This window comes from Schistocerca nitens, chromosome 3 (genome assembly GCF_023898315.1).
Source record: "Schistocerca nitens isolate TAMUIC-IGC-003100 chromosome 3, iqSchNite1.1, whole genome shotgun sequence".
NCBI lineage: Eukaryota > Metazoa > Arthropoda > Insecta > Orthoptera > Acrididae > Schistocerca > Schistocerca nitens.
In genome coordinates, this window is record NC_064616.1 from 584,574,997 (window position 1) to 584,593,506 (window position 18,510).

The 18,510-nt window shown below is 41.3% G+C and overlaps 1 protein-coding gene and 1 pseudogene across 1 annotated transcript in view; one reads left to right on the forward strand and one right to left on the reverse strand.

Moving 5' to 3' along the window:
* LOC126249666 (elongation of very long chain fatty acids protein 7) overlaps positions 1–18,510 on the reverse strand; it is a 129,532-nt gene that overhangs the window by 5,504 nt on the left and 105,518 nt on the right. Inside the window, exon 6 of the mRNA XM_049951347.1 lies at positions 17,238–17,343. Within this exon, the coding sequence (XP_049807304.1) occupies positions 17,238–17,343 (106 nt within the window). The remainder of the gene's footprint in view (positions 1–17,237; positions 17,344–18,510) is intronic.
* On the forward strand, positions 15,251–15,368 carry LOC126250058 (5S ribosomal RNA; annotated as a pseudogene).

Genomic DNA, 18,510 nt, shown 5'->3' on the forward strand with positions numbered 1-18,510 from the left:
TAATCAAACCATATAAGAAATTATTGTTCATAAAAATTACGCATCGAGGTTAAAGGAAAAATTTTCCCTGTACAGTTTAACAAGGTACCCATTATTCTCACCATGTTAACTTTCGATGTAATGGCAACACGTTACTGCTCTGTCGAAGTAGTTCAGTAGACACTCAGTGACAGAGTACAAAATATTTTCTAGTATTTTATAGCTTTTCTCAGTAATCGACAGTGTTCCTCGGAAAAAAGTTGCGTACCGTAGCCCCTCCCTACCATCGATAGTACTGTAATAAGCGTTGACGAGAGGTCAATGAAGTAAATGTTACGGGATGAAAGTGTAACTATCATATACAAATTCGAGAAACAGGAAACAAAAAAAGAAATTTTGGACGTCGCAATTATACGCCATATGCTTTCACAACGTAAGAAGTACAACATCTTTGAGTCTGATACTGATATGAGGATTACGACTACGGAAAAATCGACACAGATGAATCTAATACTGTGAATTTAACCCTTGACTAAGACGTAAGTAGTAAGTAGCGATTATATAGCAGTATTATGAGGGATGTTTTAAGGTAAAAACAAATTTGTGGAGAGGAAGAAGAAAATGCTTTAGACATTACTGAATGTTGCACAACTGGTAAGTAGTTAAGTAGATGGCGTTCATTAAATAGCTTGAAAACGGAAGCAAAGCGCAGATAGGGAATTTTATAACGTAATAATAAGAAATATGAAGGATAACAAGAATGGCTATTTGACTCAAAAGTAAGCTTTGATACCATTAACAAACGTACGACAAAGCTATTTGTTTGTTAAAAACTGGGATGAAAATCAGCTGGACATAGCCAGTGAACTCCAGTCTAAAGAAGGCACAAGTAAGAGGTTTTGAGTAGTTTTCATTGAATCAAGTACAGATTGTATACGACAAAAATATTCAAGGCACAGTCTGAACTTGATGCTAAAATAATTGACAGCTGTTGTAGTAGGCATTAAATGAAATAAAATAAAATATCTATTATTTCAGAGGGAGGAATGTCGAGGAAAAAAATGAAGAACAATTTTAGAAATTGAATTGTATCAGTAAGTACAGGAATAAAATTGGCAGAGACTAGATGTATGGAAACGAACGTAACCATAAATATCAAATACGCAAAACTTGACAGTAGATCAATTGCACGATCTGTTGAAACGCTGATAGCAATTACTGCCGTTTTCTTCAAGCTATTTGCTGAGTAATACTTAGTATTCACTGATGAATCGAAACATTATGACAACTGTCCAGCGCGAAATTGAATGCGACCCCAGGTCTCAGATGCAGATGAGTAAGTCCACTGACATTTGCGGTTTTGGCAAAGACTTGGAACGAGTGTTTCAGAACCTCATCAGCTGTTTGCCTGGTATTGCCGTAAGCGTCTATGGATGGTGGTTGAAAGACTATGAAATTACAAGCAGGCGACATGTTGTTGAACGTCCATGGCCCACCACCGAACGTGGAGGTCGGAAGATTCGCGCAGGCTTCCAAGGGACCTGTAGATTACTTCGTCCTTGATGTCTTTCCCGACTACGATGGAATCTTCCAGTAGGATCACTGTTCGTGTCACAAACTCAGAATCGTTCTACAGTGGTTTTAGGAGCATGACAGTGAGCCCGCCTTGGTGTCTTGGCCACCAAATTCGCCTTACCTGAACTTGACAGTACACGTCTGTGATGCTATCGGGCGCAAACTCCGCGCCCACGAACCACCGGCCCGTAATTTACAAGAGTTGCGTGACTTATGTGTAGACATCTGTGCCTGCATAGACCTACCAAGCACTTGTCGCATCCATGTCAAGCAGGATCGTTGCTGTATTGCATTCAGAAGGTGGATCAAGATGCTACTGAACAGCTCGTTGTGATGTTTTGGATCATCAGTATAATGTTTGTAGCGAAGAGTTCTACGACAGACCCATTTATGACCAGTTGCTATGGAGACGCACTGTCGAGTCACATTAATGTTATCACCTGTCAGAAGCCTGAATGATCACCATTTGCTGTGCGGACGGCTGTGAGGCGTGCTGGAGTAGAGTCAGTGAGGTTCTGGAAGGTACCGACAGAAATCTCCAGTCATGTCGACTCCAATGACAGCAGTCAGCATGGGTGCACGAACCAGGTGCCTGCTGCGGAAGGCCATATGCAGCAACGTTCGTTGAACGGTCATTGAGGAGACACTGTTGGCAGCGCCTGGGTTCGTCTGGGCGGTCAGTTCCTCAGCAGTTGCACGTCTATTCGCGTGTATACAATGCCGCAGCCGTCGTTCACCCCTGTCATCTATGGCCCGTGGTGCTCCAGTTGCCTCGTTGCCAGTTTTAAGTAACGCCATTTTGCCATATACGATATACTTTGACCAAGGTGGCACGCGAACAGTTTACAAACTTAGCTGTTTCGGAAATGGTTCTATCCCTCGCCCAAAAGTCAATGATCATGCCCTTTTGGACGTGGGATAAAGTGTTCTGTTTCCGCATTACAACAACGGCTGCACTGAAACTTCCTGGCAGATTAAAACTGTGTGCCCGACCGAGTCTCGGTAGGGCACACAGTTTTAATCTGCCAGGAAGTTTCATATCAGCGCACACTCCGCTGCAGAGTGAAAATCTCATTCTAACGACTGCACTGTTTTCCGCGTCCCCCCGACGCACTTTATATACCTTCCATTGCTAGTGCTGCCGCCTGGTGTCTGTGAATGGGTATTGCACATTGACGACGAACATAGGCGGTGGTCATATTGATATGAATGGATCGTATAGGTACAGTCTTACTGAGGCAAATCGACTAGTTCGCCGCGTAAAGTGGCGGGGGTGTCGTCTGATTTAGTACTGGCCAACGTCGTGACTGGATAGGTAGGACGCGCGACATTAGCGCATGGAATCGAGACCAGATCGTGTGTGCACGACACAGTGGACACTATTTCCTAGGTTTTGAAGAAACTAGGCTTTTCATGTGGCACTGTGTAGAGAATGTATCGTGAGAAGCTCGATCCGGGGAAAACCGTCGTCGCCAGAGTCAGTTACTGTGGGAAACGACGTGTCGACGGAAGGTCGTAGACTGTCACAGCGAATACAAGGCAAATCTCTCGTCAATTCAGTGCCGACAATAGCAACCGATGAGAAAGGATGCCATCCATAAACAACTCCTCGCTTTGGGCTACAGAAACCAATATCCCCACAGGTACATCTTTTTCACCCCATGTTACAAGAAACAGAGATTATCATTGGTGCAATGACACCACTATTGGACTCTGGAAGCACGGAAAAAGGTCGCCCAAACTGATAAGGAGAGGTGCACACTGCTATACTTCAACAACAGGGTACGCGTACGTCGAAAATCACATGAAACAATATATGAGGTATTTCGATATGGACATGGAAAGGATTGTCTGATATATCTTTGTCTCCAGCCAAAGAACCATACTGTTGGGGAAAGTGTTGTAACATGAAACATCTTTCAGACTTTCGCCTGTAGACCTGTAGCAAATGATGACATTAACGTTTTCTGAAATTACAGAAATTACGCCAGAAAATTAAGTTGTTTTTTTCATATGTGAAAACATGTTCCAAGGTACAACACGATCATGTACTGAAGAACAAATATTCTATTGAATTTTAATAGCATTGCAACAGAGAAAATCTTATCAGTACAGTATTTAGTCGTCTGTCTGTTACATTATTGCGCTAATTCACTCCAATAATCCGTAAGTGAAATGAATTTAAGTAGAAGTATTATTAAAAACCAGTTACAAGCTAAATATATTATGAAATAGAAGTTATTGGATATTAACACAAATTTCCATTTTCAAGACAGGTAAAATTGTTAAGACGTTACCGAAATTCAGTTAATCTGAAAATCTTGTATGTTCCATGGTAAAAGATCCTCCTTTGTTTCAAAGTGCATGATGGTGCACGACCAACGAAATGTGGTTTAACAGTCCACGTGTTATATAACTAGTCTTAAAAATACGTAGAATTTCACTCGCCGTAAAATTCTGTAACTGAAGAATTGACAATCTATTCCAAATAGCTTTAATGTTTTGTACAGCTTTTCAAAGTGTAAAACTTTAAATATTTGCAAATGATGCACAAAACACTTCCTCACATCTAGCAACATGAAAAACTGTAGAAATTTGTCCAAACTGCTTACGGCGGTCTCTAGTCGCATTCCTTCATGCAGGTACAGTACCCTCTAGGTACAGCTCTCGCCCCTAACATATCGTCCGATGACGTGCGTCTGTCTGTAAAGCTACAGGATATTGAAGCTGCCCTGAATCTTCAAACGGACCAGTTACCATCCACTGTCCTCACATTGTGTCAGAATTATTTGAGGAACATTCTGCTAGAATGAGATTTTCACTCTGCAGCGGAGTGTGCGCTGATGTGAAACTTCCTGGCAGATTAAAACTGTGTGCCAGACCGAGACTCCAACTCGGGATCTTTGCCTTTCGCGGGCAAGTTCTCTACCAGCTGAGCTACCCAAGCACGACTCACGCCCCGTCCTCACAGCTTTATTTCTGCCAGTATCTCGTCTCCTACCTTCCAAACTTCGCAGAAGCTCTCCTGAGAAACTTGCAGAACAGTTTCGCAGGAGAGTTTCTGTGAAGTTTGGACGGTAGGAGACGAGGAACTGGCAGAAGTACAGCAGCGAGGACGGCGCGTAAGTTGTGCTTGGGTAGCTCAGCTGGTAGAGCACTTGCCCGCGAAAGGCAAAGATCCCTAGTTCGAGTCTCGGTCCGGCACACAGTTTTAATCTGCCAGGAAGTTTAACATTCTACTAATATGAGAGTACTTGTGCGCCTCTCAGATTAACTAGACCTCAGATCAATTGAGAACTTCTGGCATGATCAGCCTTACCTTATATGGAAGTTGTGGTAGGGTGCAAGGGCTTGCAGACTCAAAAGCAACATAAACACGACCAGTATCTTTTAGTTGTGCACAGTATCAGAGAGATTATTCCTCTCCAACTCTCCAATGCTTAATGTATCTCGTGCAGCTGTCGTCATTCATAGTACAAAAGGTACTGCTGTACGCAACCACCTATTTGTTTTTGGTTCAGCTGCTCTTAAATTCTATCTCTAGTTCATTAGCTTCCCCGATTTCAGGAGTGCTTCTTTGCATGTGTATAGAGAAAGAGAAGTATAAACTGTAATAGAGTCATGAACGGTGCTAACAAACGTTATGTTACATAACCTGTAGAAGTTGATTTAACTGAAATAATATCGCACACATCGATAGAAAAATTCAAGTAATAAAAATGTTAGTGCTCTAAAATGGTTTCCTTTTCCTCGACATGACAAACGATATAAGACACACAAGAATTCACACAGAATCCAAAAGTGGTACAGAAGAAGATACAGCAATTAACTTCGATGAAATCGGATGCAGACGAAAGGGAAATTACGAAAAGCTTTTGTGTTTAACGTGTGTTAGGGAGGAAGCCTAAAGTCTCTCAAGTGATAAAGAAGAAACAGGCATATGAAACAAAATGCTAAAAAAAAGGAGAAAAATATAAAAATATGGGGGACCTACACCAAAACTAAAGAATGAAGAATAAAACTACTTAGAAGATGGTTTGGACCAGCACAAAGAGCTAACTCTAAAGCAATTAGAAAGCTGGTCCGATAATTCTTAACCTCAAATTTTGTTACCTAGGCGATAGTGTGGAATGTATCAAATGTCTTACAAAACTCATAGAACATGGGCACCACTGTTTATAGCATTGTCGAACTTATAGATGTAAAGATGCAGCTATGATGATGCTACTGATGTTGACTTATTCACTACATGGGCACCAACCTTTCGGATCAATATTGAAATCTAGGAACAACTTCTTGAGCTCTCTTTCACCGATATCTGTGGGTAGCCCCAGTTCGCGCCACACCTATGACAGGCAATCCGGGAGGTGCCAACTCGGAAATGTTTATCGCGTGGCATGATCAACCTTGGATGGAGGTTGAGGTAGGGTGCAAGGGCTTGCAGACTCAAAAACGACTTGAACACATTCTCTACTAGTGCTCTACAGAATCAATCTTCCGCGACTGCTAGACTTCACAAAAACCCACGTACATGCTCCAAAGCGTATGGTGAACCTCGTTCTGCATTAGAATTGAATCCACTGTGTCATTGGAAGACGCTGTAAACGTGAACCAATGCTTAGCAAATATTATTTAATTTTACTGTTTAAATTCAGTGTTCTTTTAAATGTTAGACATGAATTACTTTCGTGTCATCAGCACCGGACTCCTTTTTATTTTACGATTTCTATTCTGTTTCTTGTCTCTACTGTAATTTTCATTTGTGCATCTGATGTAAATGAAAAATCATTTTAGTTAATTTAAACTACTGCTTACATTGTAACCCTTGGAAAAGTAAGCCATTGGAATGAAACGAACTGTTTGGATTTCGGGATACATTCCTATCCATGCTGAAAACTGATGTTATATTCCTATCCGTTGCTCTCTTCCACCTCCTAAGAAGCCACTTGTCCATAATTTGAAGTTGATATACGACAAAGCCACAGATTCTGTTCTCTCTGACACAGAAAAATGTCATTTTGCTGCCGGCAGGGGTGGCCGAGCGGTTCTAGGCGCTACAGTCTGGAACCGCGCTGCCGCTACGGTCTCAGGTTGGAATCCTGCCTCGGGCATGGATGTGTGTGATGTCCTTAAGTTAATTAGGTTTAAGTAGTTCTAAGTTCTAGGGGACTGATGACCTCAGAAGTTAAGTCCCATAGTGCTCAGAGCCATTTTTTGTGCTTTTCCTTCTACGACGGCATCGAGTGTTTTCCGCAGTCCTCTCGCTGCTGTCCTGCGCGTCTATAAAACTTTTTATACAGGGTGGGATAAATAAAAGCGGTCCCGACCATTTGTGGCAGCATTAACGGAGGAGGAAAAGACCTACAGCTACTTCCAACAGGATAGAGCACGTTTGCACGATCTTCACGCCTGATGAGGTTGTTAGCAGAGGTCAGTGTGGTCACGGCCCCAACTGGCCACCCAGGTCATCTGACCTGTCGGTGTGCGATTACTTTGTATGAGGAGCCCTCAAGTCTAAGGTGTATCGCAACAACCCTCATAGTCTGCAAGATCTGCAGCAGAGCATTTCTGATGAGACTGAAGGAATTCCAGCAGTCCAGTTTCGACCCGCCTCCAGTAGCTTGCTGAACAGGGCCCAAAAGTGCTAAAGGATGAATGGTGGTCACTTTAAACATTTGCTACAATCAGGTTAGTACTGTATTTCGTTTTCTCTGCTGTGTCTCTTTGTATCCTGGAACTCCGTTCTCCGGGCCATTTTATTTGAACTGATCTGAACTTCGGTAACTGCCGTGACGGAGCTGTGGTCGCTATGGCGAAAGGAGAATGATGTGAGGTAGCGACTATTGCTTACCGAACTGCGACGCAATCTTTCACGCCAGCTGACCGATTTTTACGGCAAAAAGATAAAAGTAAAGCTTTCACCGGGCTCTAAGTTGGTGTGGACGCACCAAGGTTTAACTAACTATTATACTACAGGAAATGGTATGCAATGGCCTACCTATGAACCGACTTACCTAGCATTTAAGGTGGACTGAGAATCAAAGTGCATTCTTACGTTTTTCCTATTAATAAATCATTGCCAGAGGCGAAAGAAGCGAAAAGTGACAAAAGAATCCTAAGACCGACTTGGAATTGAATCCAAAACCTTTACATTTTCAGTATACCATGTGACTTGCGTCATGCTTGGTGGTTGATAAAAATAAATACTGATCTGCCATTAAATCTTGTCACAAATCCAACTTGGGGATTTCATCAACGTCATGCTGCAACGCAACAGCGTTACATTTACATTTCCGTGGTGTGTTGTCGATAAATCAGATAACTTATAACTTATTTATGATTATTTCAATATGAATATGGGGAGAAAAATACCACAAGATGATTATAAAAGTATGCTGCAGTTAGCAATTGAGCACTTTATTTCACTCACAGTTCATAAAATTCTACGGGCTATTATGCCGTGGTCGAGCGGATTTCACATTTAAACCCAACTTGTCGTCCCCATCTGCGAAGGACATTTTCAGGGGAGATCGTAGCTTCTTTGAGTGTCCGATTCACATCCTTGCTTGCTACTGACTGCAGCAGAATTCTGCTTCCGCAACCTTCCGTGCAGTGACACGACGTCACATGTTTTAAACACCGGTGCCCGAGCACAATGCTATTGGCCGTTGACTGCCGTCATCCGCTGTTGCTATCACCTCATTGTGGGGGGGGGGGGGGGGGGGGGGTGGTACACATCTTCTTCAGCACCAGAATCCAAATGTCATTCAATTACAAACCTCCCCCCTTCTTTCTGAAATTCTTGGTGTGTTTTACAATCTTTATGGCTTTTCTGTATAGTGTTTCATGGTATCCGCTTGTGGTTGCCAGTACCTGAACTCTATAAAAATGATGTGGTGGTCTTCTGGCTGCAAAACATGTTCCGCAACAGCTGATTTGTCAATACCCCCGCTTCTTCAATTGTCCTTGTGCTCTTCTAGTCTTTTTTTGACCGTTCTTATTGTAGTACCCATGTGCATCACCCCACAACTACATGGAATCCTGTAAAACCCTGCTTTTTCCAGCGTTTGGCATACATCCTTGGCCAGCTTTAGGTGATTTTGTAGCTTCGGGATGGGTCTGTGGATTGCCGCGGTGTTTCGTGTTTTTTTTTTTTCCCTGTGCCGTCAGCAACGTCCTTAATGAAGGGCAGGAAAACTTTCGATTTCACAGGCATTTGGTATCGCTATGATTTCTGGGCGGTAGTCTTAACGCTCTTTTGACCTCAGCTGACAAATCACCATTCTTGAGCAATGCATCGTTTTTATGATGCCCCGCTTTTGTAGTGGGTGGTGGTTCGAATCCCGGTGTAGGTAACGGTCTGTGTGTGTGGGTTTTCGGTGAACCGTGTGGCCTAAACTACCATCTTCTTTCTTGAGAGTCCATAGAAATTTTGAAACACTCAATATATAGGAGGAGGGCATGGAACTGAATGACATCTGGATTCTGGTGCTAAACAAAATGTGTACCAGTTTTCCACAATGGGGTGGACGACGACAGTCGACAACGGCCAACTGCGCTCGGGTATTCAATACATGTGACGTCAAGCCACTGCGTGGGCACCGAAGCACGCGTCAACGGAATTTTGCTGCAGTCAGTAGTGAGCCAGGACGTGAGTCGGACACTGAAAGAAGCTAGGATCCACTATCCTCCGCAGATGGGGACGAAACCTTGGCTTTAAATGGGACCACCGCATAATATCCTGGATCATTTGATTAATTTTGACATTTCCAGCCGTGCATTTAAATTAGTCATATTTGTGAAGCCTGGTATCTTCCTGAGAAAACAGTAATTTGCCTTAGAGAGCGGTATTCAGCTAACGATTCTGGGAATCTACAGGGTCTTTCAAATGTCAAGACTTTTTACGTGTCGTTTCTGTTTCAGGTACACGTTTTGTACCGGAGAAATGCGCATTAGGCTGACCTATTAGATAACGTCGTTATAGGACTAGCAGGCGGACGTGTCGTTTTCGTTTTTTGAACGCCTTTTCTTTGGAAAGAAGAGTACGGCAGCCAGACTGAAAAGGAACAAATAGCCAGCTAGAAGTGATTGAGTGAGTTCACGTAATAGTGCGAACTTCTAGAGTTTAATATTTTGTGCTAACACTGGTGCAATTTAGTATTTTGGCTGTAATAAGTCGTTTAAATTGTAGCACGATATTTCCATTCAAAATTATAGAGCTCCAATTCGTGCTTCTGACAAGACATGCTACTGACAATTTATTACGTTTATTAGAAATGTAACAGGAAAGTCAGACTTCTGTTAACAGAAACAGTGGTTCTTTTGTTTTTGGGTTTAATACAATAATATTTAATTATTCTCAAAAGTTTTACCTTCTTATTTCAAGCCGGCCGAAGTGGCCGTGAGGTTAAAGGCGCTGCAGTCTGGAACCGCAAGACCGCTACGGTCGCAGGTTCGAATCCTGCCTCGGGCATGGATGTTTGTGATGTCCTTAGGTTAGTTAGGTTTAACTAGTTCTAAGTTCTAGGGGACTAATGACCTCAGAAGTTGAGTCCCATAGTGCTCAGAGCCATTTCTTATTTCAAGTACCTTCTATTTACTTCACTTAAAAGGCCTCTTCAAATTGTTATTTGCTAAGGGCAAAAATAAATGCACCTAATGCAAGGTTTATGTGGTTCATTTACGTAAGAAAGTGGAGACACGCAACTTTGTAACAGCACTTGATTAAGTTCATTTGCTTAGATTCTCAAGACTAAAGTAGATCCAATCTGGAAAGAATAAATAACTTCATTCCTATTTGAAAAGATTCGTGAAGTGATTGTTGAAAAGGAAGTCGTTAAACATCCTGTGAATTTGATTCTAGCATTAAAAGCTAAAATTACATAGATGTAAAGAAAAAAATATTAAATGTTTCAAGTGTGATGAACAGAATTATTTTCAACATTCGCCCTATCAAGACTGACTACTGGTATTAGAGGGCAGAATTATTTATTTTCAGAAGGAAAGCTCTCAAGGTGAGTATAATGGTTGATGGCTGGCAGTCTTTTTTATTGAGACCCTTAATTATCAAAATGATAGTTAATGGTAAGGAGTGTAGTGAAATGTTAAACTTAATTTTTGGATAGAAGGATCCCAGAATTTGCCACCACTCCGTCCGGGAAAAATACTATACCCAAAAATTATTTAAACAGGTTTACATTCAGTTAAGATTGGTAAGGGAGTTCAGTTAAAGTCAAAACACCCACTCACCCCCCAAAACAGCCACTCAAGATCGTAGCGAGGTCACACTGTTTTGTAGGCGTGGTCAACTGCTCGTAATAAATGAAGAGAAAAACAAACACCGTCAGAACAGGCCTTCAAGGACCAACGGTACCGACCGGCCGCCCTGTCCTCCTCACACTGAGGCGTCACCGGATGCGCATAGAGAGGAGCACGTTGTTAGCACACCGCGCTCTCGGCCGTTGTGTTTTCGAGACCGGAGCCGCAACTTCTCAGTCAAGTAGCCCCTCAATTGGCCTGACAGGGGATGAGTCCAACCCACTTGCCAACAGCACTCGGCAAACCCGGACGGTGACCCACCCACCTCCTAGCCAAGCCCGACAGCGCTTAACTTCGGTGATCGGACGGGAACCGCTGTCACCACCGCTGCAAGGCTGTTGGCTAAAAGATAACAAGCGTACCCCATAATTATGAATAGAATAAAGATGTGTAGGATCGTTTTAATGTGATGCATTTTAATGCCTTCAGTCAATCCCCAGTTGCTGGTCCCAGAGTTACTATCATCCTCAAAAGTACCCGAACGATCTGAATTACGTTTCGCCTGCTGTGCATGCAACGCACAAAATGCACCTGCCTTGCAGGTCATCTGCACTTTTTTTTCAATACAGTTCGGTAATTTGACTATACAAGATGTTTACTGCAAGAGACCACAAGAATTAACTCCTCTGTACGGCTTTCAGTCCAGATGCAAATTAATGCCCCGATAATATAAATATTAGAAAACAGATTATAACAGGTGACACTGCTATTACGCTTGTAAACTCAAACTTATTACAATAAATGACATTTCAAAAAGTAAATTTTTCCTAGAAACTGTATGACGAAAATTTTTGTACTGGACTGTAATTCGGGACTCCATCAACTATTGTTCGAGTTAACTAGCCACGAAAGACCTTAAATATGGATTCAATCACAAGTAACAAATTGTGTGAACATTTAAACATGAAATGACATAGCATACAGTTTTGTGTTGGACGGAGATCCGAAAGCAACACGTAATAGGATTATTAATTAAGCACAATCAAATGTTAAAAATCGTAGTTTTTCATCAGTAGTCAGATGATTCAACTTGAAACGACATGACGAAAAAATTTTGCCTTACCAGGATTCAAACCCAGTATCTATCATGGTTGACTTCTAGTCATTAATAGACCTTACAACATAGGTTTATTTCACCAGCAGCGAGATGTGCACAGGTCTGAACTGGCAATAATGCGACAAAAACTTATGTGGTGACGGGAATATCGAATAGTTTATCACCATTAACTAGGAGTGGCATTTTTGAACTTGAAATGATATTACGGAAAGTTCTGTGTCTGACTGGGAGACGAAACAAGTACCCATCGTTATTGCTGACAAAGTGCGGAGAGGCGTTGAAAATCATAGTAATTTATCACATGTTTATGCTACAACCAGAAATGACAGGTAGCAACTTTTGTGCCAGAACAGGGTTCGAACCCAGACGAGCCGTTCGTGGAGATCCTCAATAGATCGGAATCATGGGGAAACAATGAAACGGTGGAAATGCATCATCTCAAAGGTTTGAAACCCAACAGAAGGGGGGATGTGGGTTATAAATGTTGTTATAAACGATTGTCTGATGTGAGAATCGAATCTAAACCTTAAGCATACGTAACTAGAATCTTTCCAACAGGCCACCAACCTACAGGGCATCGGTCCATGGATGTATCGTAAAGAAGGATGCCCCACACTGAAAGAGAATTCTGAGTCCCTGGAGGTTGAATACAACTTGTCGAAACATTAATTTCCTTGTTCGTTTATTCACTAGCTGCCTTGGCTACCCAGTGCATGCTTTGGACCTGATTTTACAATCACTGAAACAAAATCACGTAGCAGACAGCTGAACGAACTGGCAACTCGGTAGGATGGGGAAATTTCTGCAGGTAGTGTTGCTTACCATTTGCGATTCTGTACTGATGTATCTATGACGCAGTGTAAACGCAAAGGCAAGCTATCTCGCACATCCTAATCTTTACGTTTCTAAACTGCATTTCGTCTCATGTAATTGCATTGGCAAAGGGGTAGTGACGTTTTCTCATGCAGCATTCTATATGTTGATGTTTATGATACACGAAGGCCAAATTTACCTGACAAAAATAGGTTGGTGCGTAACCTAATGGAGATTTTGTTTAGCTTGTTGTTAATATATTTATGAGTTGTCATTTTTTACTAAATTGTTCTTGCCATAACTTATTGAATCTTGCCTAGTTGAAGGTTACGAGGATTGTGGATTAAGCGTTAGAAAAAGGAGCGTGAAATGAGAAAAAGACTAATAGTTGTGATATTTTGTTGTCTTAGGATTTAATAGACGGTTGCACGCAGCGGAGGCAGATAGAAAGATTTTGCCGTGTATAAGATAAGTGCATAGACCAACACACGTCAAAAAATTGTTTACTCATTTCAAGTAGAATCGGTTTGACGTGAAATATTCGCCACATTCAACAACAGGAACAGGCTTTGATGAATGACGTTTTTATGGTTTACCAATATGGAATACCCAATTACTGGCACTTGTGATGACTGCGACCATTTAACCTCCGTGGGACATATGCACTCAATATCGGGTGAAAATGGAAAGAGAGGAAGCTTAAGATTAAACGTCCTTTCAGCTATAAGGTCATTAGAGAGAAATCAGAAGCTACGATTGGAAAGGCTGAGCAAGGAAATCAACTTTGCCCGTTTGCAGAAAGATCCCACCATTTGCCTTCATCGATTTAAGGAAATGTCGGAAACCCTAAATGAGGATGGTGAGACGGAGATTTGAACCACTTTGCATTAACTTCATAACAAGAAATCGGTAGTTAGCCAATAACAAAGTATCCGAAGCAAAGGCCAGGGTGAGTCCTCAGAATGTTCCGTTATGTATATAATGTCAAGAACTGCATCCCAGGTTATGTGTCCATCGTAGTTGCGATCAATTGTCACCAACGGAAACGCCATGGGGCCACAACGTTCGAAAAGCGACCAAACTGAAACTAGTGTTGCTACTGTACGAGAATGCCCATCTACAGTCTGTTGGTTTCACAAAAGAAACTGTCCAGGTGTTTGGCTGTAAAGAAATTCCTTGCGCAATAAATCTTTAGATTTAGCGGCCCCAAGCGATTATCTTTCTCGCTCCTTATCGAACAACTATAAAGAACATTTATTTATGGACGGAAATATACTTTACACTTGGATTATCGACTTCTTGATTTTCAAACGAGCTGCTCCCTACGGGCGTGGAATCCAAAAACTGCCTGACCATGGTCATACATTTTTAGTTAATGAGTGGAGGGAATGTATTGATGCTGATTAATTTCTCTCTTGTGCTTTTCTGTTATATTCCATAAACCAACGAGAAACGCCGTAAAATATGCTCTGTTCTTATACAAATGAATTACAGATTATGGAATATAAAGGCACAGGGCGCTTACACCTTATTGTATTGGACCATGAGATTTTGAAAAGACTGATGCTGGTCTACACTCGCACTCACATCTCCCCTATGGCTGAGTTTGACCCCTTTGACATGATACATTTCCACCGTTTCACTGTTTCCTCACGATTCGAAACTACTAAGAATCTTCACGAATCGTGTGTGTCTGGGTTCGAAATCTGGTCTGGGACAAAAGTTGCTATCCATTTCCAGTTGTAGCATAAACTACAGGTGCTAAATTATTATGATTTTTAACACCTATCATCGCTTTGTCAACAATAACGATGGATACTGGTTTCGACTCCTAGTCAGACACAGAACTTTTAGTCATATCATTTAAAGTTCAAAAATGCCACTCGTAATTACGAGTGAAAAGCTATTCGATATTCAATGTCTCTTCCTGTGTAGTCAACAACAATGATAGGTCTAGGATTCGATTTCCAGTCAGCGTAGAAGTTTCTTTCATGTCATTTCCTGTTCAAACATTTGCACATCTCGCTATTTTGTAACATCTGTTGGTGACTAGAAGTCAACGATGATAGGCTCTGGGTTCGAATCCCAGTAAGGCAAAATTTTCTCGTTCCTTCGTTTCAGCTTCAATCATCTGACTACTTGTGAAAAATTACTATTTTAAACATTTTATTGTGCTTAGTTAACACTCCGACTACGTGTTGCTTTCGAATCTACGTCCAAAACAAAACCGAATGCCATGACATTTCAAGTTTAAATGTGCGCATTCTTTGTTACTTGTGACTGAAACCATATGCAACATCTTTCGTGGTTAGTGAACAGCAACAACAGTTAGTAGATTAGAGTCCCGAGTCCCAGTTCAGTACAAAAATTTTCGTCATGTAATTTCAAGGTGAAATTTGCGTTTTGAAATGCCATTTATTGTAATAAATTTGAGTTTACAAGCGTAATGGCAGTGTCACCTCTAATAAGCTGTTTCATGATATTTGTGTTATCCTGGTATTAACTTATGGCAACGGCCTTGCCGCAGTGGATACACCGGTTCCCGTCAGATCACCGAAGTTAAGCGCTGTCGGGCGTGGCCGGCACTTGGATGGGTGACCATCCGGGCCGCCATGTGCTGTTGCCATTTTTCGGGGTGCACTCAGCCTCGTGATGCCAACTGAGGAGCTACTCGACCGAATAGTAGCGGCTCCGGTCAAAGAAACCCATCGTAACGACCGGGAGAGCGGTGTGCTGACCACACGCCCCTCCTATCTGCATCCTCACCTGAGGATGACACGGCGGTCGGATGGTCCCGATAGGCCACTTGTGGCTTGATGACAGAGTGCTTGGTATTAACTTGCATCTGGATTGCCATACAGAGCAGTTGTGTCTTGTGATCTATTGCAGTAACCATTTTGTATAGTCAAACGACTATACCGAAAAGAGAGCAGAGGACCTACAAGACAGTTCAGTTTCGTGGACAATCGACAAGCTTATGCACTGTTACCACCCAACACTTAGATGGCATTCACAGAAATTAACTATACTGCAGCACTAAATGACCAGTCACAGCATTATCCAGTTATGTTGTTGTAAATCATCAACACATTGTACCAAGATATGGGGTGATGAATTAACATCTTAAAATGCAGCTTCAGAAGGGTTGTGTGTTATCTATGGAATCAGCAAGAAATGACCAATGTTGTGCAGCTGTCCTAAATATCTCTTACATATAAAAAATGGACATTTACGTTAGGGTCAATTAGTTTGTTGCTAGGTGTTGCGATTGACTTTGCTTCGTAATCGATTACGAAATTATATCACAAGAACTTAGCCTCTGAGTCATTGCATTGCTTGTTATTAACAAATGGCTGGCTTTGAGCACTATGCGACTTAACTTCTCAGGTCATCAGTCGACTAGAACTTAGAACTAATTAAACCTAACTAACCTAAGGACATGACACACATCCATGCCCGAGGCAGGATTCGAACCTGCGACCGTAGCGGTCGCTCGGTTCCAGACTGTAGCGCCTAGAACCGCATGGCCACTCCGGCCGGCTATTAATAAATGTTATGATTTTCATTATTACAGAAAGCTCTCTGAAGACGAAATATTCCGCAGTGAAACCTTCATTACAACTTGCGTAGTTTGTATTTGTAAACTTTTTTGCACTGCATTAATGGTACTTGCAGAGAAGAAATATGAAAGCCTTATGTTGTTCAACTGATATGCGCGCTGCGGGTGATAATACTTATTAGTTATTACCTATTTTTTGTGCTTCAAAACGGTTTTCCTACACCTCCGTAGAAGAGCACGTATAATTATTGATACTGGAATTTATGTTAAAATCTATTTATCTAGTGGCTCTTACGCTATATGTATTTGTACCTGGTGAAACGTATGACAAAGTAAAATACTCCGCAAACTTACACAGACGAGATTAAAGCTAAATTTGACTTTGCTTTAGGTGATACAATTAACTATTAGAAAATAATTTCACTCGATGGTGTCAGACAAGCAAGCCTAAAATTATTTATTATTTTTTAACTGGAACAGATGAGGTCTGTGCTATATAAAATAACTGATAATTTGAACAACATACTAGTTCTTCGGAAATATGGAGATCTGTTATCTTAGTAAATGGTCTTGGTTTGACAGATTAACAGAATGATGGGAAATTATATAAACGATGTATCAGATTAATTAGTTTACGGATGTCTCGCTGAGGAAAATTATTTCACTACTAATCGCAGTCGCTATTCAACGAAACCCTCGGTTCTCTCCACAGTTTAAGATGCAACAGAAAAATAGGAAAGATAGGTTAATCATGCAAATAACATACTTCTGCAGATAATATGGTCAAAGATCCGCAGTTCTGTTGTAAGCTTAAAGTCGCAGTTATACCTAAAGTGGTGGAAGAAAAAGCTTGAACAACAGACTTTGATAAAAGGAAAAAAAAATCACGTTGCATGGCTACTCGTAATAACACTTGTTTAGAAACAAGACGCTTACCTGGCAGAAACTTGAGGTATCCCCAAGAGAAAAGTGCAGTAATTGTGTGGTGATACACGTGCAGGAAAGTCACTTGGCTTTGTTTCTTCCGTAGTACAAAGAATACCTGTAAAAGAGAAACACGTGCTGTAACTACCACCTGAGAAAAGTACTGGGAAGGCATTTTCTTCTGGAAGAGACTCATTCCCAATTACGTTTATTACGAACTTTCGTTTTAGTTATTAGTTATTTACATATCCAGTGTTTCAACTCTTACACTTTGACCATTTTATTGTTTGATTTTTTGTTAAAATGCATCCCGACTGCTCTTTTAATACTTAGAGATTTAGTTTCACTTAAAATTCACTGACAGAATGAGGGATACAGAACTACGTGTCCTTCTCCTTATTTGGCATCGTAACAGGACATCACTAATGTATTGTAAAGAAGGACTCATTCTCCCAAACAGCGTCATATATTTCGTTAGTTGTTCCTCATCTGACTCTAATTACAGATGCTTATCAAAATATTGTAAAAGCTATTTTACGTAACAAACTCCTTTTGAAAGGTGGAAACGTCGATTACTCAAGCACATTGATCGTCGCTGTTACTGAAGCGAAGGAAGTTGCTTGCTTTATGGTATGTCGTGTAGACGTCTGCAAATAGGGTGTTTTGCTCGCTCATACTCCCTTGAGTCCACCACGCTCAAGGCGGGCACGCTGTGGATAAACGGCACTTGTAGAAACTCATGTAATGTCCTGCTAAAACTACTTACGGAATTCCACGAACCGGTTTTATATCAAAATCTACGAATATTCTGCAGCTGCCGATATATCTCTCACGTAGAAATATTGCAAATAAAATTGGAGCAATAACAGCGCGTAAAAGTAGGTCTCGTACTCATTTCGTAAATGGAATGTGAAGAACTCTTACTACTGAACAGAGTAAACTGTGCACCTTGGCAGGTACTTTAGAGTGATCTGCAGAACGTGCAACGGTACCTAACGGTTACTGCTGTGTAGTTGCTCTTTTAAACAGCTTCACACACTGATTTAATTTTATCGTTTTCAGATAACTGATGGGCGATTTGTTTAATTGTTAAAACCAATTCACGAGCCAAGATCGCGTAAAATATTTTTTTTAGTTTAAGACAACCGGTTTCAGCAGACTATGCTATCATCGTCAGATTTTAAAATGTTTTGTTGTAAGTGTGAGCGACATGTATGTGGACATAGCCTGCTGCAGAAAGTGCTTTATGTTTTTAAATATTTGAAGGATGAGAAATCTTTTATAA